This window comes from Bombina bombina, chromosome 8 (genome assembly GCF_027579735.1).
Source record: "Bombina bombina isolate aBomBom1 chromosome 8, aBomBom1.pri, whole genome shotgun sequence".
NCBI lineage: Eukaryota > Metazoa > Chordata > Amphibia > Anura > Bombinatoridae > Bombina > Bombina bombina.
This window is the reverse complement of record NC_069506.1, coordinates 335,604,801-335,632,157: the sequence shown is the minus strand read 5'-3', so window position 1 is coordinate 335,632,157 and position 27,357 is coordinate 335,604,801. Positions and strand designations below refer to the sequence as shown.

The following is a 27,357-nucleotide window of genomic DNA, read 5'->3' as shown; positions in this document are numbered from 1 at the left end:
TAATTCTACATTAGAGCATTTTTATTTTGCACTTTTATGTTCCTTACAAGTACAGGGCTTTTTTAAATAAAAAGCTAGTTCACTTAGTCATATTTTTCTTTGCTACCAGAAAGAAATTAGCATAGCTGTCTGTGATACTAGCATGTGCCTCCATATTTACTATGGGAAATATATCAATTTCACTGATAGTGTAGCCAGCATCTTCCACCGCCTGCCTCACTTTATGTTCATCCAATGGTAAGCAGAAAAATGTCTGTTGGCCAACTTTGTAGAATGTATCGCCTAGTACCCCAATAATCACCAGATGCCCTCCTGGCTTCAACAAAGTGGAAATATTCTTAATAGCACAGTGATAAGCATCTAGGTCCTTACAAGCTGTTTCTAGACACAATGCAGTGATCAAACAATCAGCTAGAGGGAGGACTTCTGGTTCCAGTGGGTTACTCTTCGTCACATCGCATTTCAAGACTCGCTTAATGATTCGTCGTAGTTTATCCTCCTTTTCAATATATGTTTCTCTAATTAAAAGAAAAAAAAACATGAAGTAGAAAAAACTGTAAGCTTAAAATATCTGTCATAACATAAATGTTATGCTAGTTAATAGTGAGCTAAATCTGTGTATTGTTGGGCTATATTTAGAGATGCTTGTGAGATTGACAGGGTACCTTGCTGTAAAGCCAATATCATGTTAGAAATTACTAAACATTATTTTATCTATAGTTGCCCTAGTTTCATTAGTGGGAGTTCTTGCCATTAACATTAATTGTTGAGTGAAATCTCACATATCAAAATGTGAACCAATAACAGTATTTTTAACAGCAACTCATCAAAAATACGCTTGCAAAACAGTTTATGTAAATAATTGTAACTGTAAAATATTTGAATGTCCGTTTTGCTATGGTGTCTTGCTGGAAAGACCAAAGGTGCATTCATGGGCATTCCGGTGCATTCTACAGACTTGGGCCTAGTTTCCATTGAGGTGGTAAAGTTTGGAAACTGGTGGTAACATAAAAATTCTCCATAGACTCTAAGGGCTAGTTTCCATTGAGGTGGTAAAGTTTGGAAACTAGTGGTAACATAAAAGTTCTTCATAGACTCTAAGGGCTAGTTTCCATTGAGGTGGTAAAGTTTGGAAACTGATAGCAACATAAAAACTGTCCATATACTTTAATGGAGATAAATGTTTTTACCACCAGTTTACAAACTTTACCACCTCAATAGAAACTAGCCCATGGTTGGGATTTTTCACCTAGACTGTGAAAAAGACTGTATTGCTCTTGTTAAATGGACAGTCAACACCAGAATTGTTCTTGTTTAAAAAAATAGATAATCCCTTTATTACCCATTCCCCAGTTTTGCATAACCAACACGGTAATATTATATATATATTTTACCTCTGTGATTAACTTGTATCTAAGCATCTTCGGACAGCCCCCTGATCACATGACATTTTATTTATTATCTACTGACTTTCATTTTAGTCAATTAGTGCAGTGTCACAATCCACAAGCGTTATCACAATGTTATCTATATGGTTTACATGAACTATCTCTCCCCTGTTCTGAAAAGCAAATAAAAAAGAATTTAATAAGAGGCGGCCTTCAAGGGCTTAGAAATTATCATATTCCACTAAGAATACCAAGAGAACAAAGCAAATTGGTGATAAAACTAAATTGGAAAGTTGTTTAAATTTTTTTTAAGATTAGGGCTTTGGGTAGGTTAAAAGAGCTGAATATCCTTTAAAGGGCAGTAAAAGAGCTGAATACCCTTTTAAGGGCAGTAAAAGAGCCGATTACCCTTTTAAGGGCAATGCCCATACAAATGCCCCTTTAGAAGTAATGGGTAGCTTAGGTTTTTTTTAGACTTTTTTTTTATTTTAGGGGGGTTGGTTGGGTGGTGGATTTTACTGTTGGGGAGACATTGTATTTTTTTCTAGGTAAAATAGCTGTTTTACTTAGGGCAATGCCCTATAAAAGGCCACTTTAAGGGCTATTGGTAATTAATTGTAGCTTAGGGGGGTGTTTTTAGTTGGGGGGCTTTTTATTTTTATAGGGCTGTTAGATTAGGTCTAATTGTTTTTATTTTTGATAATTTCGTTTACTATTTTTTGCAATCTTACGGCTAGATTATGAGTTTTGCGGTATGAGGGAAAAAGCAGTGTTAAGGCTCTTTTTCACTACCGCTGGTATTACGAGTCTTGCAGGTTTAGCTGCACCACACACTTTTTGGCCGTAACGCAACGTAACTATCGCAGCTTTCAAAAAGTCCTTTTTTAATGGGACTTCCTTTGTGCCGGTATTACGAGTCTGCCTGGGAGGCCAAAAAGTGAGCGGTACAGCCTAAAACTTCAAGATCCATACCTGAAAGTCAGTAGTTATGGGTTTTATGCTACAATGCCGTAACATAAAACTCATAACTAAAGTGCTAAAAAGTACACTAAAACCCATAAAATACCTATTAACCCCTAAACCGAGGCCCTCCCACATCGCAAATACTATAATAAATTTATTAACCCCCTAATCTGCCTTTCCGGACATTGCCGCCACTATAATAAACATATTAACCCCTAAACCACCGTACTCCCACATCGCAAACACTAGTTAAATATTATTAACCCCTAGTCTGCCGCCCCCAACGTCGTCGCTACCTACCTACATTTATTAACCCCTAATCTGCAGCCCCCAACATCGCCACCACTATACTAAATTTATTAACCCCTAAACCTAAGTCTAACCCTAACCGTAACACCCCCTAACTTAAATATAATTAAAATAAATCTAAATAAAACCTACTATCTTTACCTAAATAATTCCTATTTAAAACTAAATGCTTACCTGTAAAATAAACCCTAAGCTAGCTACAATATAACTAATAGTTACATTGTAGCTAGCTTAGGGTTTATTTTTATTTTACAGGCAAGTTTGTATTTATTTTAACTAGGTAGAATAGTTACTAAATAGTTATTAACAATTTCTAACTACCTAGCTAAAATAAATACAAATTTACCTGTAAAATAAAACCTAACCTGAGTTACACTAACACCTAACCGTACACTAAAATTAAATAAATTACATTAATTACATAAAATAAATACAATGAACTAAATTACAAAAAAACAAACACTAAATTACACAAAATAAAAAATAAATTATCAGATATTTAAACTAATTAAACCTAATCTAATAGCCCTATCAAAATAAAAAAGCCCCCCCAAATTAAAAAAAACCTACCCTAAACTAAACTACCAATAGACCTTAAAAGGGCCTTTTGCGGGGCATTGCCCAAAAGAAATCAGCTCTTTTAACTGTAAAAAAAAATACAAACAACCCCCCAACAGTAAAACCCACCACCCACACAACCAACCCCCCAAATAAAATCCTGACTAAAAAATACCTAAGCTCCCCATTGAACTGAAAAAGGCATTTGGATGGGCATTGCCCTTAAAAGGGCATTTAGCTCTTTTTCAAGTGCCCAAACCCCTAATCTAAAAATAAAACCCACCCAATAGACCCTTAAAAAAGCCTAACACTAACCCCCAAAGATCCACTTACAGCTTTTGAAGACCCAACATCCATCCTCAACGAAGCTGGCAGAAGTCCTCGGAATTCAAGGGACGCCATATTGGATGACATAATTTAAAGGAACCTTCATTCTGCAAGAAGACGTTGATTGAAGAGGATGCTCCATGCCGGATGTCTTGAAGATGGAGCCACTCCACGCCGGATGGATGAAGATAGAAGATGCCGTCTGGATGAAGACTTCTGCCCGGTTGGATGAAGACTTCTGCCCGGTTGGATGAAGACTTCTGCCGCTTCCTTGAGGACTTCTGCCGGCTTCGTTGAGGATGGATGTCTGGTCTTCAAAAACTGTAAGTGGATCTTCGGGGGTTAGTTTTAGGCTTTTTTAAGGGTTTATTGGGTGGGTTTTATTTTTAGATTAGGGGTTTGGGCACTTGAAAAAGAGCTAAATGCCCTTTTAAGGGCAATGCCCATCCAAGTGCCCTTTCAGGGCAATCAGGAGCTTAGTTTTTTTTAATTAGGATTTTATTTGGGGGGTTGGTTGTGTGGGTGGTGGGTTTTACTGTTGGGGGTTGTTTGTATTTTTTTTTACAGGTAAAAGAGCTGATTTCTTTGGGGCAATGACCCACAAAAGGCCCTTTTAAGGGCTATTGGTAGTTTAGTTTAGGCAAGGTTTTTTATTTTTATTTTGATAGGGCTATTAGATTAGGTGTAATTAGTTTAAATATCTGATAATTTATTTTTTATTTTGTGTAATTTATTGGGTTTTTTCTTAGTAATTTAGTTAATTGTATTTATTTTATGTAATTAATGTAATTTATTTAATTGTAGTGTAAGGTTAGGTGTTAGTGTAACTCAGGTAAGGTTTTATTTTACAGGTAAATTTGTATTTATTTTAGCTAGGTAGTTAGTAAATAGTTAATAACTATTTAGTTACTATTCTACCTAGTTAAAATAAATACAAACTTGCCTGTAAAATAAAAATAAACCCTAAGCTAGCTACAATGTAACTATTTGTTATATTGTAGCTAGCTTAGGGTTTATTTTACAGGTTAGTATTTAGTTTTAAATAGGAATTATTTAGGTAATGATAGTAGGTTTTAAGTTAGGGGGTGTTAGGGTTAGGGTTAGACTTAGGTTTAGGGGTTAATAAATTTAGTATAGTGGCAGCGACATTGGGGGCAGCAGATTAGGGTTTAATAAATGTAGGTAGGTGGGTGCGATGTTAATAATATTTAACTAGTGTTTGTGATGCGGGAGTGCGGAGGTTTAGGGGTTAATATGTTTATTATAGTGGTGACAATGTCTGGAGCGGCAGATTAGGGGTTAATAAGTATAATGTAGGTGTCAGCAATGTCGGGGTGGCAGATTATGGGTAAATAAGTGTAAGATTAGGGGGGTTTAGACTCGGGGTTCATGTTAGGGTGTTAGGTGTAAACATAATTTTAGTTTCCCCATAGGAATCAATGGGGCTGCGTTACAGAGCTTTCCGCTGCTTTTTTGCAGGTGTTAGACTTTTTTTCAGCCGGCTCTCCCCGTTGATGTCTATGGGGAAATTGTGCACTAGCACGTAAAACCTGCTCACAGCTGCTTTCAGCAGCGCTGGTATTGGAGTGCGGTATGGAGCTCAATTTTGCTCTACGCTCACTTCTTGCCTGTTAACGCCAGGTTTTTATAAACCTGTAATACCAGCGCTGTAGGGAAGTGAGTGGTGACAATAATTTGCAAGTTAGTACCGAGCAGCTCTTACCGCAAAACTCGTAATTTAACCGTTAGAGTTTTTAATTTTTTTTAATTTTAGTGTTTATTGTTTTTGTGATCTTAAATTTTTTTTAATTTTTTTATTTGTAATTTAGGTTTTCTATTTTTTCGTAGTGTTAGGTTTTTATTAATTTGTAATTTAGGTTTTTTAATTGGTAGTTTATTTTATTAGAATAGTAATGTTAGGTTAATTTATAGTTTAATGTAATTTTTTTTTATTTCACAGGTATTTATTTATTTAAATATTGTTATATTGTAATTTTAATTTAATGTTAGGGGGTGTTAGGTTTAGGGGTTAATACATTAATTTAGTGTTTTGCGATGTGGGGGGCCGGCGGTTTAGGGGTTAATAGGTTTAGTTTATTAGTTACGATATGAGGGGCTGGCAGTCAGGGGTTAATAGGTTTATTTAGTGTCTGTGATGTCAGGGAGCGGCGGATTAGGGTTAATATCTTTATTTAGCATTGCCGATGTCAGGGACTGGTGGATTAGGGGTTAATAATTTTATTTACTGACAGCGATGTTGTGGGTGGCGGATTAGGGGTATTTAGACTAGGAGGCCAATTTAACAAAGGTCTTGAGGACCTGATCCGACAGTGCGGATCAGGTCCTCAAGACCTTGCTGAATGTGGAGAGCAATACGCTCTCCGTATTCAGCATTGCACCAGCAGCTCACAAGAGCTGCTGGTGCAACGCTGCCCCCTGCAGACTTGCGGCCAATGGCCGCCAGCAGGGGGCTGTCAATCAACCCGATCATACTCGATCGGGTTGAATTCCGGCGATTCTTGTCTGCCTCATCAGAGCAGGCGGACAGGGTTATGGAGCAGTGGTCTTTAGACCGCTGCTTCATAACCACTCGCCAGAAACACGGGCCCATTCGGAGCTTGATAGATAGGCCTCTATAGGTTTATTTCAGCCACTAGCAGGGGGTGTCAATCAACCCGATCATATGTGATCGGGCAGATTGATGCCTGCAGCCTCAGAGGTGGCGAACAAGTTAAGGAGCAGCGGTCTTATGATCGCTGCTTCTTAACTTCTGTTTCTGAAGAAAGTGATTACAGTCAAATAGCTTTTATTTAATTTCCTTTTACATATGCATAGTATTAATCAGAAATGATTGACTACATTGCAAAAGAGTTACTGGAAAAGAAATGTTTTAAAAGCATTTAAGCTGTCACTTTATCACATAACTTTAAAACTCTGGTCTATCTTATTTGTATTGGATCTAGTCTCCTGAATAGGGCTAAGTGTAAATTAAGGTGTTTACTGAATAAAGCAATTGCATAGCTCATTTAGGAAATGTGCAGAAATTTGTAGTAAACCTAGGTTTAAAGTTGTCAAGTGCCCAGTGTTCAACCAGACAGTCCTGTATTTCAGGCAGCTGCCCAGTTAATTATTTAAAAAAATAGCTCATATTAAAATGACGCCTATGCTTCTATGCATTTCAAATAGAAAGCCCTGACAATGAATATGTACTAAAGAGAAAGTAGGGTAACAAAATATTCTCGTGTGACTGCCAGTTACTTGTGTATTACATTTAGCAACTAGAGATGTGCATTTATTACCTATTCATTATTTGTTGAACAAACAAATAACAAAAATTACCAGTGGTTTCCAGCATTCAGATTGTTATGACACTGGATATATTAGAACAAAAGGGCAACTCAAAATATCTCTATTCTTACAGATATTCTGTTTCGCACTTTCGTTCCATTATATACGGTGTCAAGATGATCAGGGTGTCAGAAACCACTGCCAAATGTATGCACATCTTGTACCAACTCTTCTCTGTTTTTATAACCGGCAAACATGATGGTGTAAAACACTTTGCTCTGAGTGTATTAATGAATCTTTAGAATTAGACTCACAAGACTGGGGCACGGAGCCAGAGACTTGTCAAGTCTTCATCGATACTTCAATACAATACCGATTCCAGCCACCAAAATACAGTTTCAGGCCTGCAATAGGCCCTTAGTCATGTATACATGACAAAGGGCCTATTGCAGGCCTGAAACATTGTATTTCCCTATAGACAGGCACAAGAGGTCTTTTTAAAATATTTTGGTGGTTGGAATCGGTATTGTATTGAAGGACTGCTTGTACTACTGTCCAGAAAGGGGTCAAATCACTGCTGTGGGAGTTAGTGACAGCCAAAGAGATAAAATTACTGATTTTTATGCGACTAGCAGACATGAGGATAAAATCACTGTTCTGTTGTCAAAGATATATATAGAGGAGTCAACCATGGGATCTAAGGTAAAGTTTTGGGGATGAGTCATTTGGTGATCCCACCAACACCTATGCCCATGCACCTACAGGTTGTCCAAAGTTTTTGTAGGGGACATGTAGCAACTCTACCTAGGTAACATAACTTTCCACCTTTCTAGAGAGTGTGGGAAATAACTTGATTGAGAAAGTGTGTTTGTTTTTATAACTGGCTAAATTATTGTATCAATTGAATGCATAAATCCATTCTCCTTATGTTCACATGGTATTTATACCTGTTTCCTTCCAGCTCACAAACAATCTTTACAGTTGCTGACCAGTCAAATGCTCCTAATTCTTTTTGCAGCCATTTCTCAAGCTCCCGACGATTGTTGTCAGTGAAATCCGTAGCAATAATCTCTTCAAAGGCTTCACAGGCAGAGAGCAGTTGGTAGATGGAAGGTCCTGTGCCAATATCAATCAAAGTTTTGCCCTTTATTCCACCTGCACAAAAGCAAAAATAAACAAGAAACATTTAAATATTTTAAGGACTAAATAACCAACTGAAATGTATTTATAAGTATATGCACTATATATGCATTAATTCATATTGTTCACTGTATTTGATTTTTTATGTTTTTTCAAACTTTTGCAATATCATCACTTTAGTCATTATTATTTTTTTCTTTCTTTTGTGCATTAAATGCTAGTGATCTACTAACAATAGATTAGACCAGAGACATCTTTGAAAGTCTTCTTTCTGAACATGTTTATACAAGGTACTATGGGGTTCGCCATTGCTGGCACTATGCCAAAACATGGCTATCAACACTGCATCTCCTAATAATAAAACTTCACCATATTACAACTACTTTAATTCATCTCATTTGTTACTGTGTTTCCAGTAAAATAAATAAAAACTCTCATTCACACATTATATAATGGTCATGTGTACATTTGGTTATATAATGAGTATAGTATTTTATTTTACTTTTTCACAACAAATAAAGTCTGTCAGGGGTCTATGGTAGTAAACACCTAATTATATATATATATATATATATATATATATATATATATATATATATATATATATATATATATATATATATATATATATATATAGTAGTATAGGGGTCAACCTCAAAACATCACAATGTTAAATAAAAGTATTTGTAATTAAGGGACCTACTAGCTAGGATATTTCTACTATTATTACGGAGTGCACCTTGGGCATAAAAAATATTGAGGCCACACTTTGAAAATGTGTATATATATATATATATATATATATATATATATACTATGACCTGGGATTTTGGACATTTAAGTATTTATTGTCTAGGTTAGTGGTCCCCTCATCCTTTTCTTGTTTTGGTATTTATTAAGCGCTTCAGGCAGCACTAGAGGGGTCAGTACCTAGCATGCAGGGTCATTCTACAATGGACAATCAAATAGCAGTACAGTATTTTTCTTTATAGCTGATAGAGACTGGGGGTAAACCATATACAGAGCTCTCGAGGATCTTTTCAACTGACAAAGCCTATTCCTCACTGGGAGAACTTTTTGATGATATGGAAAAGCTTAAGATCAGAGAAATAAAACTACAATGGGACATTTGGTCTATGAATAAATACATTGAATTACGCATTGTCCCAAGGGGGCTAAGGGTAAATTAGAGGCACGGCGATGGGGACAACTTTTGCCCCATCGTATGCCAACCTTTTTATGTCTAACTTCGAATCCTGCAAGATATGGACTAATAATCCCTTTATGCAAAACCTGATACAATATCACCGGTTCATAGACGACATTTTAATTATTTGGTCTGGACCACAAAGTGATATTGATAAATTTATGGAATATATGAACAATAATACCTATAATCTTAATTTTACATATCACCATTCTAAAGAAAAAATAGACTTTTTAGATCTCACCCTATTTTGTGATAATGAAACAAATATGGTGGCAGTTAAAAATTTTAGAAAAAGCACGGATAGAAATGGCTTGTTAAATGCTCATAGTGGACACCTTTAAAGGTGGAAAAATAACATACCCCTTGGGCAATTTCAACGCATAAAACAAAACTGCACCAAAATAGAAGATTACACGGCAGAAGCCAAAGTCTTAGCTTCCAAGTTTGAAGAAAAAGGTTATAATAAACACCTACTACAATCAACTAAAAAAAGAGTAGATGAGATGGACAGAAATACTATGATTAACCAATCTAGGAATACCATTATTAATGAGACAAATAGAAGTGATCAAATCAACAATCCTAAATGTATCACTACATACAATAACGAACACTATAAAATCAAAAACATTGTGAATAAACATTGGCAAGTACTAAGATCAGATCCTATTTTGAAACAATGTTTAGGTGAGAGACCTGAGGTTATTTTTAGAAAAAATAGAGATCTCAAAAACATGCTAGCACCCTTGAAATTGAGAGAAATTACAGAAAAGAAAAGAATACCTTGGGATGAGAGGGGAGGTAATACTGGCACGTTCAAATGTAGAGTAAAAGATTGTGCCATGTGTCCCCACCTGAAAAAAGGAAACAATGTGTTCACGAATTTTGATGGCCGTAAAGAATATAAGATCACAAGTAGGTGCACATGTATGATCACACATGTTGTATATATGTTAAAGTGCAAGTGTAATCTGTTTTATATAGGGAGAACAAAAAGGAAAATAAAGTATAGATTTAGAGAACATTTAATAAATATTGAAAATAATCTGGATACCCATAGTGTACTTATACATTTTAAAATGGCCCACCAAAATGACATAAGTGATCTAGAAATTAAAATAATAGAATGGATACCCCCACAATATTTGGGACACCAACAGATTACTTAAACTTAGACAGAGAGAAACTTACTGGATAAAAAGGTTAGACTGTCTTCAACCAAAAGGACTTAATGTGGACTTAGATATACAAGCATTTTTAATATAATAGAGTCTAGTTATATAATGTACCTCTGGTAATACACAAGACTGTGATAAATAGATCATTAAATTGTATTATAAATAATCTCAGGAAAAGTTTTTAGAGTGTTTTAAATAATAGTTGGATATTTTTGTAGGGTTTTTTAATAAAACATATACTTAAAAAACTTGAATGTATGGTAAGGGTGCTGTGGTCTAATGGTAAGGTTGACTGCCTCACAATCTAAAGAATGCGAATTCGAACCCAACCTCAGCTATGTATTTTGTAATTATATCCATCTAGGTTTTATATATGCAAAATATGTTATTTTAGTTTGTATTAAGTTTTTTAAAAAAGATTATATATTACTGCATAAATTTAATAATAATTTATAAGGGCGGCTGCAGTCTAATGGTTAAGATAACGGCCTAATAACAGAATAGCAGCGAGTTCAATTCTGACTGCGGCAAAATATTTTAAACACTTTAATTATTTTGACCTTAAGTTAAAGTTTTATGATTTTGTTGGTTTATAAGCATATACAGATTTTAATAGTGTATTAATTTAATTATTCACAACAAGTGGTATACTTCAAATGTATAACGAAATATTTGAAAAATACAAATTTGTTGATTGTAGACAAAATGACATCAAATGTATGCAGGGTTAACTGAATCAAATCAAATCAGGACACCTGTGCAAGTAAGGGGCTATATAAGGAGCATATTTGTTTAAGGAACATACTCTTGAAAAAGTTTCTGGCATAGAAACAAAACGTACGTAGAGAAGTTCTGTTTTTAAAGTTATTGTCTCAGGGAGGCTACCAGGGCTCAGATGTTGTGGGCACCTATTGGGTGATCTGAGAGACATAGATTTGTAAGTTTTTATATTTTATTTCACAATAAACGTGCTATACTTTAAACACTGGAGTGGTATCCCTTCCATGTTTGATTGTGGACTGCCATGGGAAAGTGAAACAATCTCTCCAGTTGGACAGGCTTTCCAGACGTCACTGAGGGAGGTTATCTGAGGAACAAATTCCATGGTTGTATACAACCTGATGTGCACATCACACAGAACGATCCTGTGAGTAATATCCAGGGAAGGGGGTTTTGATAATTGATAACTACCAAACAGATTACACTTAGAGCGTGCTGTGCTTCTCTTTCTTCATATTTTTACCCCACATTTGATACAAATGACTCTGATTTCATAAAAGCTTGGAATGTGATATTGACAGAATGTTCTGTGAGATTAATGATATTGCTTTGTGACTATAAATCTAAATTGTTATCCTGTGTTAGGGATAATATATGTGAAATACAAGCTGAACTTAACTCTAGATGGAATGATATAGACTATGGTAGATTTGATTCTGTTTTAAGAGAAACCATAGCTGAAGCTAAGAGATTAATTATTAACACTAAACACAATACGTATATTCGTGATCAGACTGATTACGACACTGATTCAGTATATGTCTGTAACCGTACTAGACGGACCCAAGTTCATAGACAACAAAACCGTAACAGAGGTAGACGGAATAGAAGAGGCAGGAGACAATCACAGGTGACATTTTCAGACACTGAGGCAGAATCAGGGGACAGTACAAGTGGAGATGATGTTACACCACATAAGGGTATTCTCAAACATAATCAGATTGAGGGAATAGCTACCCATGCAATACCACATAGAAAGTTAGGATCTGATCAGATTAAAAAAACAGAAAGATACAGGGTGTAAATACAAAACCAGTGAACCAGTAATTGCCCAAATGGAAGAAAGGGATGTCAATACCAACAGATTTGCCAAACCCACTAATTCTGATGCTGGGCAGGAACATTTGCAGCAGGTTTTTTCCTTGCCCCAGAGCAACCCGGACAGGGGGGGGCATCAGGTCAGGAGAAAGCAGGATACAGGCTAAGGGAGACGAGGAATCAAACAAAATACAAGTGACATGTGTTATAAATCTCTCTGATATAGTGTTATCTGATGCCCAAATACGTTTATTGAGCCTTGGACTGGGATTTGTGCCAACCACTAATTTTAATCTTTTTCGAACAGTGATTGATGTAAACCGGTTAATCCGTAACATCACACTAAAAGGCCATTTTTCAGGTGATGATACAATGTTATCCAGTGAAGGACAAGGTACTCATTGGGTTACCACTAATCTAAACACTAACTTAACATTTCCTGAATCTTGTGACTTGGTTTCACTTAACACTCTTTTGATAGAAAGGGATGAATCTGGGACTTTGCGAAGTACCAACAGAGTAAAAAGCTTAAAACCACCCTCAAATTTTTACCCGATACATAGTAGGGGCCAGGTGGTTGAAAACTTCTACAAAAGAGTGGAAAGTGATCTCAAGACTCTCGCTTACTCTACCAAAAATTCCCCAGATAATCTAGGCAGAGCTGAAAGAGAGGCTTTATCTTTTCTGGCTAACAATCGAAATCTGGTTATGAAGAATGCGGACAAGGGTGGCTCAGTGGTGGTAATGAACAGGGCTGACTATATAAATAAAGCCATGCACCAACTAAATGATGGAAACTGTTATTCTGTGCTATCAGCCAACCCTACCTGTCGCTTTCAGAGAGAGCTTATGCACCTTTTGGATGAGGGGGTGGAGAATGGATTTATTGATAAGGATACCGCGTCATATATATTTGTTGAACATCCGGTTACTCCTGTCTTCCACCACCTCCCTAAGGTGCATAAGTCTCTAACGGACGTAAAAGGATAGTCAGCGGTATAGGGTCACTTTTTGAACGGTTGTCCCAATGGTTGGACATGATTCTACATCCATTTGTGGAAGTTCTCCCTAGCTTTTTGAGGGATACCAAGCATCTTATGAATTTAGTGCAGGATGTCACATGGGTGGAAGGAAATTACCTATGGGTTACCATAGACGTAACAGCCCTGTACTCTTCCATTCCACATTCTAAGGGAATAGAAGCACTATAATTTTTTCTAAAAATCTGGTCCTCCTTTACTATAGATTTCCAGCAATATATTCTACAGGTGGCTGAGTTTCTACTAACTCATAACTTTTTTGAGTTTGAGGGTGTGTTCTATCTCCAGAGATGTGGGACAGCGATGGGGGCCAAGTTTGCCCCCTCCTATGCCAACCTCTTTATGGGTTGGTGGGAGCTGTCCCACATCTTTGGGGATAGGAACCCCCTACATGATTGTATCATCTTTTACCGCCGCTTTATAGATGATTTGATCCTTATATGGCATGGTGGTCTTAATGACCTGGAAAGGTTTATAGAAAGGCTTAATACTAATGACATCGGCTTAAAGTTCACTAGTGAGATCCAACAGACAAAGATCAACTATTTGGATGTAGTATTGAGTGGTAGTCCTGAAGGTTCGGTTGAGACGAGCCTATATAGAAAACCTATATCAGGCAACTCTCTACTGCATGCCAAAAGTTGCCACCCTAGACACGTGTCATATGTGATAGCTAAGGGGCAACTCATGAGTGCAAAACGGAATTGTTCCGATACCAGAGAAAGTGAGACCCAAATGATGGAAGTGAGAAAACGCCTCATTCAGAGAGGCTATCACAAAAAAGTGGTAACTAGGGCACAGAAAGAGGTGGATAGACTAAACAGATGTGACTTGTTCAAAGATAAGCGACCAGATGAGAAAAGAATGCAGAAGGGTGTAACATTTGTTACGGATTATAGCGCTCAATATGAGGAAGTCTGCAATATTATCAAACACCACTTTGGTATGTTGATAGCGGACGATAGACTCATACAGTATGTGAAGGAAGGGCTTAGGTGCTCATACAGACATAACAAAACCTTGGGTAATATTCTATCTCCTACGGTCCTTCCCAAAAGAGTCTCTCAAGGGAGTGCCTGGCTTAGTAGTAAGGGCTCCTACAGATGTGGTAGCTCCAGATGTGGAGCATGTGATTATCTAATTATGTCAGAACATTTTAGTTCTACGGTAACCAGTAAATCCTATGAAATCAATTTTTGCCTCAATTGCTTTGAAGGACCTAACTTGCTTCTCCTGGCAACCCATAGAAATGGTACTGAGATCTAAAAGGGGGGGTGATCGGGAAGTAGCATTATCTAAGAGAGAGATGCTATGGATCTTTAAGATGGAAACCAGAGTTCCAAAAGGATTGAACTCCGAGTTCGATCTCATAAATTATTGGGAATAATCCACTACCTCTATTTCTGCTCTTGCTCCTTTCTCCCCTCATTTCCCTTCTTTTCTTCTCTTATTTCTTTCCCTGCTTTCTTCTAATTTGGTGCATATATGTCTTCCAGTCTTATAATAGAGACTGATGGACCATATACATATATATATATATATATATATATATATATATATGCAACAAAGACTCATTTCTCTGTACCATTCTGATTCAGGTTTAATGGAAACATAATGTATTAGTGGGATATTACTATTTTGATATAATACCATCCCTACATGTCTTTCAACATAGACTACTAGTTGGGAAAACCAATACAGCTAGTTGCTCTATGTATATTAATACAGGTTAGTGATGGGTCTATATATGTTGCACAAACAGAACTAAGTACATGAGATGCTCCTTACTAGCTTGTCTGTCTATGAGTGTATATGCGCATGAGCAGGAGGACCCAACTTAATTTAACCTAGTGTGATAAGTCTGTTACAACTTTGTAACATCTTGTAAAGTTATCTTAGAGCGTATTTCTATTCACCTCCCTTGCATGCGTTTATCTAAACGCATATATAACACACAAATATTACTTTGGTGATAAAATAGAATCATACGGACTTCACTTTTATAATGGCAGCTATATAAAGGGGCAGCTATTATGATTAGTGACATTAGCCATGGTTTATGGGTCTCTTGTGATTAGTCTATTCGTAAATTGTTAATGTGTATACAGTAACCGTTAAATAGCTATAAGTCGTATTAAATTGTTCACATGTCTCATTGCACTGTATCAAAATACAACTACAAATGTTTTTAAAGTTGTTCTGCTCTCCCCCCCAGGATGTATGGGGTTAAACTTACTCTGGGCGTGTTGTTTTACAATGTGTCATTTTAACCAATGGTGTTGTTCTAATTATGTATATAATGCACACCTGTGGCTGGCCTCAGTATGCTATGATTACGGCTATGCTGAAACGCGTAAGCCTGCCAGCCAGAGGTGCCCCATCTCTGTCTGTTTAAACTAAACTGCATATCCTATTTTATTAACCAATAAAGGTTAAGTTTTATATTCCTAACTAGCATTCTTGTCTCTCTTCTTTGGTGAACTTTCTATGCCTGAAGAGCGCTAGTTTCCCTGCCTTGTTCCCTAGTATATCTCCTGGAGCACTCGGCATGCTACAACACTGGGATATGATAAAAGCCTCACGGAGCCGCGGTGCCGTTTGAAAGTTACGGCCTTGGATAGCAGCTCTCGTATTGGAGGATACCCGGTGTGACGGTGATCGTGACTACTGCCTAAGCCATCCGGTTGGAGGATTGTTCGGTGTAGCCCTGGACACACCCCCTGGTGGGCGTAGGTACACAGCTCCTCTGTGAATGTTCCGGCTGGACTGCGGCAGCAGCATATGAGTGTGAGAATATTGATGGTTCTTCTGAAGTGATAAAGACATAGTACACCGGTGAATTGAATAAAGCGGTTCTCCCTCTAGGATATCGATTGGATTCCCAAGTTTTGGAGTCTTAAACAACAGAGGTGAGACTGTATTGTATTACCTATCATACTCACACCATATAATAACGATCATTTAAGAAAAGACTGTGCGAGTTGTTCCAGTTGCACTAAAGTTATATATCTGCAGTGTCTGTGAGACAGAACATTTAAGTATTTATTGTCTAGGTTAGTGGTCCCCTCATCCTTTTCTTGTTCTGGGATCTTGGAAACACACAGTCCTCAAAGCTGGAAACACCACACAAGCTTGTAGCTTTATAAAATACAGTCTGTTTATTATCAAGTCTGGCAAAAACATGCAAAATAAATATCAACAAAACAAAAAAGGCCTGCTTCACTGAGCACTTACTAACAAGTACAACTGTCTACACTAAGTAGCTTTTCACAAAAGTAATAATGCACAGACCTTTCAAACTTTGTTGTCCTTTAGAGATAATTCCTCTCAGTCTCTCAGGAGAGTGTTTGCAGTTTCCCTTTACTGCTGGCAAATCTACCTCTCAACCCCTGACTGGGGATTTTACTGGGGATTTTATTAGCACCTGCTGTCAATTACCTCATGCAGGTGAGTAGCTAGCTGAGTCAGACTGAATTCCTGGACTGGACTTTTCCATTACTATGCCTTGAGTTCTGTCACACATCCTCCCCCCAGATCAGACCTAGTGGGGTGAACGACCATGGCTAAAAGTGTATGCATATGTGAAAGGCCATCAGCATTACCCTGTTTACTTCCTGCTCTGTGTTCTACTGAGAAGTGATAGGGTTGCAAACTAAGGAACCAGCGTATAACTATACTATTATTATCCTTATTTTGACTCATCCATTTGAGAGGTGCATGATCAGTAACTAGTCTAAATTTTCTGCCCAACAAATAAAGTTGTGGCTTCACTATTCCTCTTCCATTGAAATAGCCAAGATACTTGGCCTCCTCCAAACCAATGGTACATTTACTAGGATTTGCTGTCAGACTGGCATTTCTTATAGAATTAAGGACAGCTTGCACTTTTGACAAGTGAGACTCCCAATCCTCGCTATGTATGACCACGTCATCTAAGTAAGCTACGGCATAATGAGCATGTGCCTTAGGATTCGGTCCATCATTCTTTGAAATGTTGCTGGAGCACCATGTAGGCCAAAAGGTAACACCTTGTATTGTAAGAGCCCATCTGGAGTAGAGAAGGCAGTCTTTTCCTTTGCCCATCCTGTAAACAGCACTTGCCAATAACCCTTGGTCAAATCCAATGTGGTAAGGTACCTGGCACTCCCAAGTCTCTCCACAAGTTCATCAACCCTTGGCATGGGGTATGCATTAAACTTGGATATTTCATTCAGCTTCCGGTAATCATTACAAAACCTGATTGTGTCATCAGGCTTTGGTACAAGCACAGTTGGGCTACTCCAGTCACTTTGGTATTCTTTGATTACCCCAAGGTCCAGCAATTTCTTTACTTCCGATTTGATTGCTTCCCTCCGGGCTTCAGGTATTCTCTATGGCTTTAGATTTATCCTTTTTCCTGGTTCAGTGACAATGTAATGCTCTATCATCTTAGCTCTTTCTGGGACTGAGGAGAAAACATCTTTATTTAATCTGATGAAGTCTTTTACCTCCCTCTTCTGGTGGATAATCAGGGTTTCTGCGATATTGACTATGGGTTTATTCTTCTCCATTGTAGGGAGGTCTGCTGTTTTTATAGCCAAAAGTGTTTCTTTTTTTTTCATGGTTTAAGTAAATTCACATGGTAATTCTGTACCTCCTTTCGCCTCCCAGGCTGTCTGACTTTGTAATTTACTTCCCCCACTCTGTCAATGACTTCATATGGGCCATGCCATGTTGCCAAAGATTTTTTCTTTACAGTAGGAACCAGAACTAGTACTCTGTCTCCTGGGTTAAACACACGAACACTGGAATTTCTATTATAGATGTTCTGCTGGTGCTGTTGGGCATTTTCCATGTGTTCTCTAACTATGGGCATAATGGCTGTCATCCGATCCTGCATCTGAGTTATATGTTCTATCACACTTCTGTGAGGGTTTGACTCCTGTTCCCAAGTCTCCTTAGCTATGTCTAGCAATCCTTTTGGGTGTCTTCCATACAAAAAAGTTCAAAGGGCGAAAACCCAGTAGAAGCTTAATGGGGCCTCTCAGATAGAAAACATTAACGGCTAGATTTGGAGTTTGGCGGTAGCCGTGAAAACCAGCGTTAGAGGCTCCTAACACTGGTTTTAGGCTACCGCCGGTATTTGGAGTCAGTCAAAAAAGGGTCTAACGCTCACTTTTCAGCCGCGACTTTTCCATACCGCAGATCCCCTTACGTCAATTGCGTATCTTATCTTTTCAATGGGATCTTTCTAACTCCAGTATTTAGAGTCGTGTCTGAAGTGAGCGTTAGAAATCTAACGACCAAACTCCAGCCGCAGAAAAAAGTCAGTAGTTAAGAGCTTTCTGGGCTAACGCCGGTTCATAAAGCTCTTAACTACTGTGCCCTAAAGTACACTAACACCCATAAACTACCTATGTTCCCCCAAACCGAGGCCCCCCCACATCGCCGACACTCGATTACATTTTTTAACCCCTAATCTGCTGACCGCCACCTACGTTATCCTTATGTACCCCTAATCTGCTGCCCCTAACACCGCTGACCCCTATATTATATTTATTAACCCCTAATCTGCCCCCCACAACGTCGCCGCCAACTACCTACAATAATTAACCCCTAATCTGCCAACCGCAAAGCGCCGCTACTTAAGTTATCCTTATGTACCCCTAATCTGCTGCCCCTAACACCGCCGACCCCTATATTATATTTATTAACCCCAAATCTGCCCCCCACAATGTCGCCTCCACCTGCCTACACTTATTAACCCCTAATCTGCCGAGCGGACCGCACCGCTACTCTATTAAATTTATTAACCCCTAAAGCTAATTCTAACCCTAACCCTAACACCCCCCTAAATTAAATATAATTTTATTCTAACGAAATAAATTAACTCTTATTAAATAACTTATTCCTATTTAAAGCTAAATACTTACCTGTAAAATAAACCCTAATATAGCTACAATATAACGAATAATTACATTGTAGCTATTTTAGAATTAATATTTATTTTGCAGGCAACTTTGTAATTATTTTAACCAGGTACAATAGCTATTAAATAGTTAAGAACTATTTAATAGTTACCTAGTTAAAATAATAACAAAATTACCTGTAAAATAAATCCTAACCTAAGTTACAATTAAACCTAACACTATACTATCATTAAATTAATTAAATTAAATACCTACAATTACCTACAATTAAACCTAACACTACACTATCAATACATTAATTAAATACAATATGTACAAATAACTACAATGAAATAAACTAACTAAAGTACAAAAAATAAAAAAGAACTAAGTTACAAAAAATAAAAAAATATTTACAAACATAAGAAAAATATTACAACAATTTTAAACTAATTACACCTACTCTAAGCCCCCTAATAAAATAACAAAGACCCCCAAAATAAAAAAATGCCCTACCCTATTCTAAATTACTAAAGTTCAAAGGTCTTTTACCTTACCAGCCCTGAACAGGGCCCTTTGTGGGGCATGCCCCAAGAAATTCAGCTCTTTTGCCTGTAAAAAAAAAACATACAATACCCCCCCCCCAACATTACAACCCACCACCCACATACCCCTAATCTAACCCAAACCCCCCTTAAATAAACCTAACACTAAGCCCCTGAAGATCTTTCTACCTTGTCTTCACCATGCCAGGTATGTCCGTCCGTTCCAGGCTCCGATATCTTCATCTAAGCCCAAGCGGGGGCTAGACATCCATCATCCGACGGCTGAAGAAGTCCAGAAGAGGCTCCAAAGTCTTCATCCTATCCGGGAAGAAGAGTAGATCCGGACCGGCAACCATCATCTTCCAAGCGGCATCTTCTATCTTCATCCGATGAGGACCGGCTCCATCCTGAAGACCTCCACCGCGGACCCATCTTCATCCTCCGACGTCCAACTGAAGAATGACGGTTCCTTTAAGGGACGTCATCCAAGATGGCGTCCCTCGAATTCCGATGGCTGATAGGATTCTATCAGCCAATCGGAATTAAGGTAGGAAAATTCTGATTGGCTGATGGAATCAGCCAATCAGAATCAAGTTCAATCCGATTGGCTGATCCGATCAGCCAATCAGATTGAGCTCGCATTCTATTGGCTGATCGGAACAGCCAATAGAATGCGAGCTCAATCTGATTGGCTGATTGGATCAGCCAATCGGATTGAACTTGATTCTGATTGGCTGATTCCATCAGCCAATCAAAATTTTCCTACCTTAATTCCGATTGGCTGATAGAATCCTATCAGCCAATCGGAATTTGAGGGACGCCATCTTGGATGACGTCCCTTAAAGGAACCGTCATCTTCAGTTGGACGTCGGAGGATGAAGATGGGTCCGCGGTGGAGGTCTTCAGGATGGAGCCGGTCCTCATCGGATGAAGATGCCGCTTGGAAGATGATGGTTGCCGGTCCGGATCTACTCTTCTTCCCGGATAGGATGAAGACTTTGGAGCCTCTTCTGGACTTCTTCAGCCGTCGGATGATGGATGTCTAGCCCCCGCTTGGGCTTAGATGAAGATATCGGAGCCTGGAACGGACGGTCATACCTGGCATGGTGAAGACAAGGTAGGAAGATCTTCAGGGCTTAGTGGTTAGGTTTATTTAAGGGGGATTTGGGTTAGATTAGGGGTATGTGGGTGGTGGGTTTTAATGTTGGGGGGGGTATTGTATGTTTTTTTTACAGGCAAAAGAGCTGAATTCTTTGGGGCATGCCCCGCAAAGGGCCCTGTTCAGGGCTGGTAAGGTAAAAGAGCTTTGAACTTTAGTAATTTAGAATAGGGTAGGGCATTTTTTATTTTGGGGTCTTTGTTATTTTATTAGGGGGCTTAGAGTAGGTGTAATTAGTTAAAATTGTTGTAATATTTTTCTTATGTTTGTAAATATTTTTTTATTTTTTGTAACTTAGTTCTTTTTTATTTTTTGTACTTTAGTTAGTTTATTTAATTGTATTTATTTGTAGATATTGTATTTAATATATGTATTGATAGTGTAGTGTTAGGTTTAATTGTAGATAATTGTAGGTATTTTAATTTAATTAATTTATTGATAGTGTAGTGTTAGGTTTAATTGTAACTTAGGTTAGGATTTATTTTACAGGTAATTTTGTAATTATTTTAACTATTTTAGCTATTAAATAGTTCTTAACTATTTAATAGCTATTGTACCTGGTTAAAATAAATACAAAGTTACCTGTAAAATAAATATAAATCCTAAAATAGCTATAATATAATTATAATTTATATTGTAGCTATATAGGATTTATTTTACAGGTAAGTATTTAGCTTTAAATAGGAATAATTTATTTAATAAGAGTTAATTAATTTCGTTTTAAATTATATTTAAGTTAGGGGGATGTTAGTGTTAGACTTAGCTTTAGGGGTTAATACATTTATTAGAATAGCGGTGAGCTCCAGTCGGCAGATTAGGGGTTAATGTTTGAAGTTAGGTGTCGGCGATGTTAGGGAGGGCAGATTAGGGGTTAATACTATTTATTATAGGGTTAGTGAGGCGGATTAGGGGTTAATAACTTTATTATAATAGCGGTGCGGTCCGGTCGGAAGATTAGGGGTTAATAAGTGTAGGCAGGTGGAGGCGACTTTGTGGGGGGCAGATTAGGGGTTAATAAATATAATATAGGGGTCGGCGGTGTTAGGGGGCAGCAGATTAGGGGTACATAGGGATAATGTAAGTAGCGGCGGTTTACGGAGCGGCAGATTAGGGGTTAAAAATAATATGCAGGGGTCAGCGATAGCGGGGGCGGCAGAATAGGGGTTAATAAGTGTAAGGTTAGGGGTGTTTAGACTCGGGGTACATGTTAGGGTGTTAGGTGCAGACGTAGGAAGTGTTTCCCCATAGCAAACAATGGGGCTGCGTTAGGAGCTGAACGCGGCTTTTTTGCAGGTGTTAGTTTTTTTTTCACCTCAAACAGCCCCATTGTTTCCTATGGGGGAATCGTGCACGAGCACGTTTTTGAGGCTGGCCGCGTCCGTAAGCAACTCTGGTATCGAGAGTTGAAGTTGCGTTAAATATGCTCTACGCTCCTTTTTTGGAACCTAACGCAGCCCATTCTGTGGACTCTCAATACCAGAGATATTTTAAAGGTGCGGCCAGAAAAAAGCCAGCGTTAGCTACGAGGGTCTTTACCGACAAAACTCTAAATCTAGCCGTAAATAAGGCAAAAGTAAGTGCCAGTTTTTCCCATCTTTATCAATTACTTTTTTGAGCATAGCCGTTAGTGTTTTATTAAATCGTTCTACCAGACCATCAGTTTGTGGGTGATATACTGATGTTTTCAGATGCTTTATATGAAGGAGATTACACAACTCCATTGTAATTCTCGACATAAATGGAGTGCCTTGGTCTGTTAATATTTCTTTGGGAATCCCAACACGGCTGAACATTAACATTAACTCCTTAGCAATTGCTTTTGTTGAAGTAGTATGCATGGGTATTGCCTCAGGGTAACATGTAGCATAGTCTACTATTACCAATATATATGGGTGTCCCCTTGCAGACTTTACAAGAGGACCCACAAAATCCATACCAATGCATTCAAATGGGACTTCAATTATGGGTAAGGGCACCAAGGGGCTAGGGTATTCTGTAAGAGGGGCAGTTAATTGTCATTCAGGACAATAAGAACAATAATTTGTGATAGAAGCCATTACACCTGACCAATAAAACCTCCTAAGAATTCTCTCTCTGTTTTTTTCAATCCCCAAGTATTCCCCAACTATGTGGCTATGTGCCAGGTTTAATAAAGTGTGTCAATATGCCTGGGGTACTAACAGCTGTTTGACAGACTCCTTTTTCCCAACTCTATACAATAAATCATTTTCCACTTCAAAGTATGGATAGGTGAGGGCTTTCAGTATTAATTGGGGTACCATTCCTTATGGAAATATAGTTTTTTTAGCCACAGCTAAAGTTGAATCCTCCTATTGTGCAGCCCTAAAGTTACTTGGGCTAACCTCTAGGTCAGTTATTTCTACATCAGGTTCAGATATATTAGATTGACCTGTATTATCCTGTCCAGTGTTACCTCCAACTAGGGTTTCTATAGGGGTTGAGTGTTTCCCTCTAGCAGAAGTTATTTTGTCTAAGTCACCCCCCAATAAATCACAAAAGGGAAAGTCACAAACAGCGCCCTCTACTTAATCCGGTGAATTTCCTCAGCAGCATCCCATAGATTCAAAAAATGGGGAAAATATCTGCCTATTATCATTTTATGGACTAATGTATCCACTAAACCAACTCTATGATTTATAGGGCCATTTTGTGTTTCAATAAGTACTTTAGCAGTTGGATACTTGTGTATGTCCCCATGGACACAAGCAATATCTAGGTTCTGGTAATTATCAATAGGAGTATTTCTCAACAGACCCCTGTCTATGAGCATAACTATGCTACCAGAGTCTTGCAAAGCTTTAATTTAATTTCCCTTAACCCTTACAGTGCACCAAGGGTGGCCATTTAAACAATTATTTTTGGTAATTACATATACTGAACGAGAGTACAATGAATAATTGTCTTTCATATTGCCAACATTACATTACATAGCAACATCATTCTCAGGGTAGTCCTTTGCAAAATGACCATACTCTTTACTTTGAAAACATTTAATATTAGCATTTGACAACATCTTTGAGGCTATTGTGGACTCTTCCTGCCTCACAAAACTCTTGCCCCTTGCTGTAATGTCCCTCGGGTTGTAAAAACCCATCTGCTCCCCCCGATACCCCCTTTTCCCCCGGAACAGTCTTACCCAATTTACTGGGACTCTGGATCTTCGGGGTTCTAGGTCTTTCCTGGTTGGAGATTTGTAGGAATTCTCCAGCAGTCAAATAGCGTTCCACCAGGGCAACTAGACTGTCAGCAGTTTTAGGTTCACTCTGGCTGACCCACCGCCTCAGGGAAACAGGCAATCCTTGCAGGAACCGGTCCATCACAAGCTGTTCCACAATGTGACTAGCTGAGTTGACCTCTGGCTGGCAGTAGCTTGCTGCTGTGTGGCAGTGGCCTGTTGCTGTGAGGCCGTAGCCTGTAGTAAAGCCTTTACAACTTCCTCCATTTTAAGTGTGGTATTGTTTCCTTAACAGACTATGAGGCCTATTTATCATAGGTCTTGCGGACCTGATCCGACAGAGCGGATCAGGTCTGCAAGATCTTGCTGAATGCAGAGAGCAATATGCTCTCCGTATTCAGCATTGCACCAGCAGCTCACAAGAGCTGCTGGTGCAACGTCGCCCCCTGCAGACTCGCGGCCAATCGGCTGCCAGCAGGGGGGTGTCAATCAACCCGATCGTACTCGATCGGGTTGAATTCCGGTGATTCCTGTCCGCCTCATCAGAGCAGGCGGACAGGGCTATGGAGCAGCGGTCTTTAGACCGCTGCTTCATAACTGGTGTTTCTGGCGAGCCTACAGGCTCGCCAGAAACACAGGCCCTCAAGCTCCGTACGGAGCTTGATAGATAGGCCCCTATCAGTGTGTTTGCCCGTATTCTCCACCATATGTTACCTGGGATCTTGGAAACACACAGTCCTCAAAGCTGAAAACACCACACAAGGTTGTAGCTTTATAAAATACAGTCTGTTTATTATAGGGTCTGGCAAAAACAGGCAAAATAAACATAAAGAAAACAAAAGAGGCTTGCTCCACTGAGCACTTACTAACAAGTACAACTGTCTGCACTAAGTAGCTTTTCACAAAAGTAATAATGCACAGTCCTTTCAAACTTTGTTTGTAATTTAGAGATAATTCCTCTCAGTCTCTCAGGAGAGTGTTTGCAGTTTCCCTTTACTGCTGGCAAATCTACCTCTCAACCCCTGACTGGGGATTTTATTAGCACCTGCTGTAAATTACCACATGCAGTTGAGTAGCTAGCTGAGTCAGACAGAATTCCTGGACTGGACTTTTTGACATGATGTGCTACCTGCAAACTGCAGGGTGTAACACTAGCCCACCCTACTCTCCAAATGCTCCACCCCAGGAACCCAGAAATAAATCACATATTTTTTCTATGTGGTAAACAAACATAACAATTCTCCCTGGGGTTGTCAGACCATACCCTGCACTGCAGCACTTTTGAGGGAATATAGACACCTTCCATTACTATGCCTTGGGTTGTGTCACAATATATATGTATACTGTATATATATATATATATATATATATATATGAACAACCCTATGAAGAGGGTTACCATCCTCCATAGTACAACTATCTAGATGCAGTTAAATAGCAATATAAACAAAGAACATATGCACCACATTTACTGTAACATTCTGAGTGTAATCATAAATATAAATTGACGTTTCAAGGAGATTCTCTCCTGTTTTGAAGTTTGTGAGCATGTGTGCCTGCACAAACGTGTGAGTGTGCATTTGTGCATGAGTTTGTGTGCATGTATGCCTACACATATGTGTGTGTGCATTTGTGCATGTGTTTGTGTGCATGTGTGCCTGCACATATGTGTGATTGTGCATTTGTGCATGAGTTTGTGTGCCTGCACATATGTGTGAGTGTGCATTTGTGCATGAGTTTGTGTGCATGTGTGCCTGCACATATGTGTGAGTGTGCATTTGTGCATGAGTTTGTGTGCATGTGTGCCTGCACATATGTGTGAGCGTGCATTTGTGCATGAGTTTGTGTGCATGTGTGCCTGCACATATGTGTGAGTGTGCATTTGTGCATGGGTTTGTGTGCATGTATGGGTGTCTGTGTAATGCTTTGATTAAGTTCTTTGTTTCCAAATTAATAAAGGTGAAACAAATAGTTGTATTGTAATTGTAGTATAAATAATATAAAGTTGCAACTCATAATTCATTTTTATGTTGATCCAGATAAACACCCAACAGGGAAAACCCTGAATTATTCAATTATTTTAATCATAATATTTCTAATCTATTTGTCTAAGCCTTTAAGTACATATTTTACTAGAAGTTCAACCAATTTTCTAGCACACAGCTATAGAGATCAATAGACTATAAATACGATTTTTTTTAAAGTGATCTGATTAATTATCTTGTACAATAGTGATACAATTGAAACACAGCAGATAATATAAAAAATTATATCCAGTTAATATACAAAATTATAGAAATAAGAAAGAATTTAAATATGCTATATGGATAAATATATTCTATTCAAGTAACATAAACTAAATAACCCTTGTTTTTTATTTATTTGTTATTTGTGGTCATATGTATCTACATTTGTCTATTAAATAAATGCATTATGGTCAGTAAAGGAAACTATATGCAATAAAAAGCAAAGCCATGTTCTTGTATATACAGTACATACCCAGGACAAACGTTTTGAAACATTTCTGGAGGCGAAAATGTAATATGTTGTCTCTACCTGACCCAAAGCTGCAAAAAGAGGCCAAATAAGCTTTTGGATCAAAATGTTCTTGGTATTTTTCTCCACTGGTAAAATCCATGGTGCAAGTTCTGTTCTTGAATGTGTTTAAAATTGAAAACTCTAAGTATAAATGACACAAAAGCACTTTGATTCCAGGCTACGCTCAGGAAAACCTTGGATAGACAGCAATTTTAATGATTAGTAAGAAAGAATTACAGTTGAACTGTTAGCACATTCTATTTATAAATGTTTTACAGAGGTAACTATGGGGGGGAAAGAGGTTCCTTTAAGGTAACTGCTGTACTACATATTTCTGCATTCCTTCTCTAAATCCTTCTGGCAGCAATTATTATCAATTTAGAAGTTGAAGATTTAAATCTATTTTCGTACTAGTGAAGAATAAAAAAACCATCACAGCTTGGAAACTAGAAAACAAATGTAACAACCCAACTAGTTTGAAAGCTGTTGTATTTTTATTTTACTAAAACCTCATAAAAAGCCACAACCCCCAACACACTAATCCCCTCTGTCAAAAACTATTAACCTTATAAACTGGCCCAACCCCTCCTCTCCATAACCTCCCACCACTATTAACATCATGATTGCCACAACCCCCAAGCAAAATAATCCTTCTCTTTATTTTTTTTATTTTTTCCTTCACTAGACATTGTGGTGCAAATTAGATAAATGACTTATAGTTTAAGCACATACTGTACATGGAAGCAGTATGGGTATTGAGTGAAGGTTTTAGCATTTCATACCACTTGTATATTTGTGCTTGCAGCGCAGTT

General features: G+C 38.1%; 1 protein-coding gene across 1 annotated transcript; it reads right to left on the bottom strand.

The window, feature by feature from the left end:
• On the bottom strand, positions 1-26,768 carry LOC128638230 (nicotinamide N-methyltransferase). The gene is made up of 3 exons (XM_053690078.1): positions 26,507-26,768; positions 7,781-7,988; positions 1-518 (listed from the first exon to the last, which is right to left on the bottom strand). The coding sequence occupies exons 1-3, from the start codon at positions 26,643-26,645 to the stop codon at positions 80-82; spliced, it is 786 nt and encodes a 261-aa protein (XP_053546053.1). The 5' UTR covers positions 26,646-26,768; the 3' UTR covers positions 1-79.
• Between the last annotated feature and the right edge of the window lie 589 nt (positions 26,769-27,357).

Coding starts and splice junctions, on each gene's coding strand:
- LOC128638230 (XM_053690078.1), bottom strand. CDS start 26,645: ATGGATTTTACCAGTGGAGAAAAATACCAAGAACATTTTGATCCAAAA. Junction 7,989..26,506: donor TTTCAAAACGTTTGTCCTGG/GTATGTACTGTA, acceptor GCTTTTGTGCAG/GTGGAATAAAGGGCAAAACT. Junction 519..7,780: donor TGTGAGCTGGAAGGAAACAG/GTATAAATACCA, acceptor TCTTTTAATTAG/AGAAACATATATTGAAAAGG.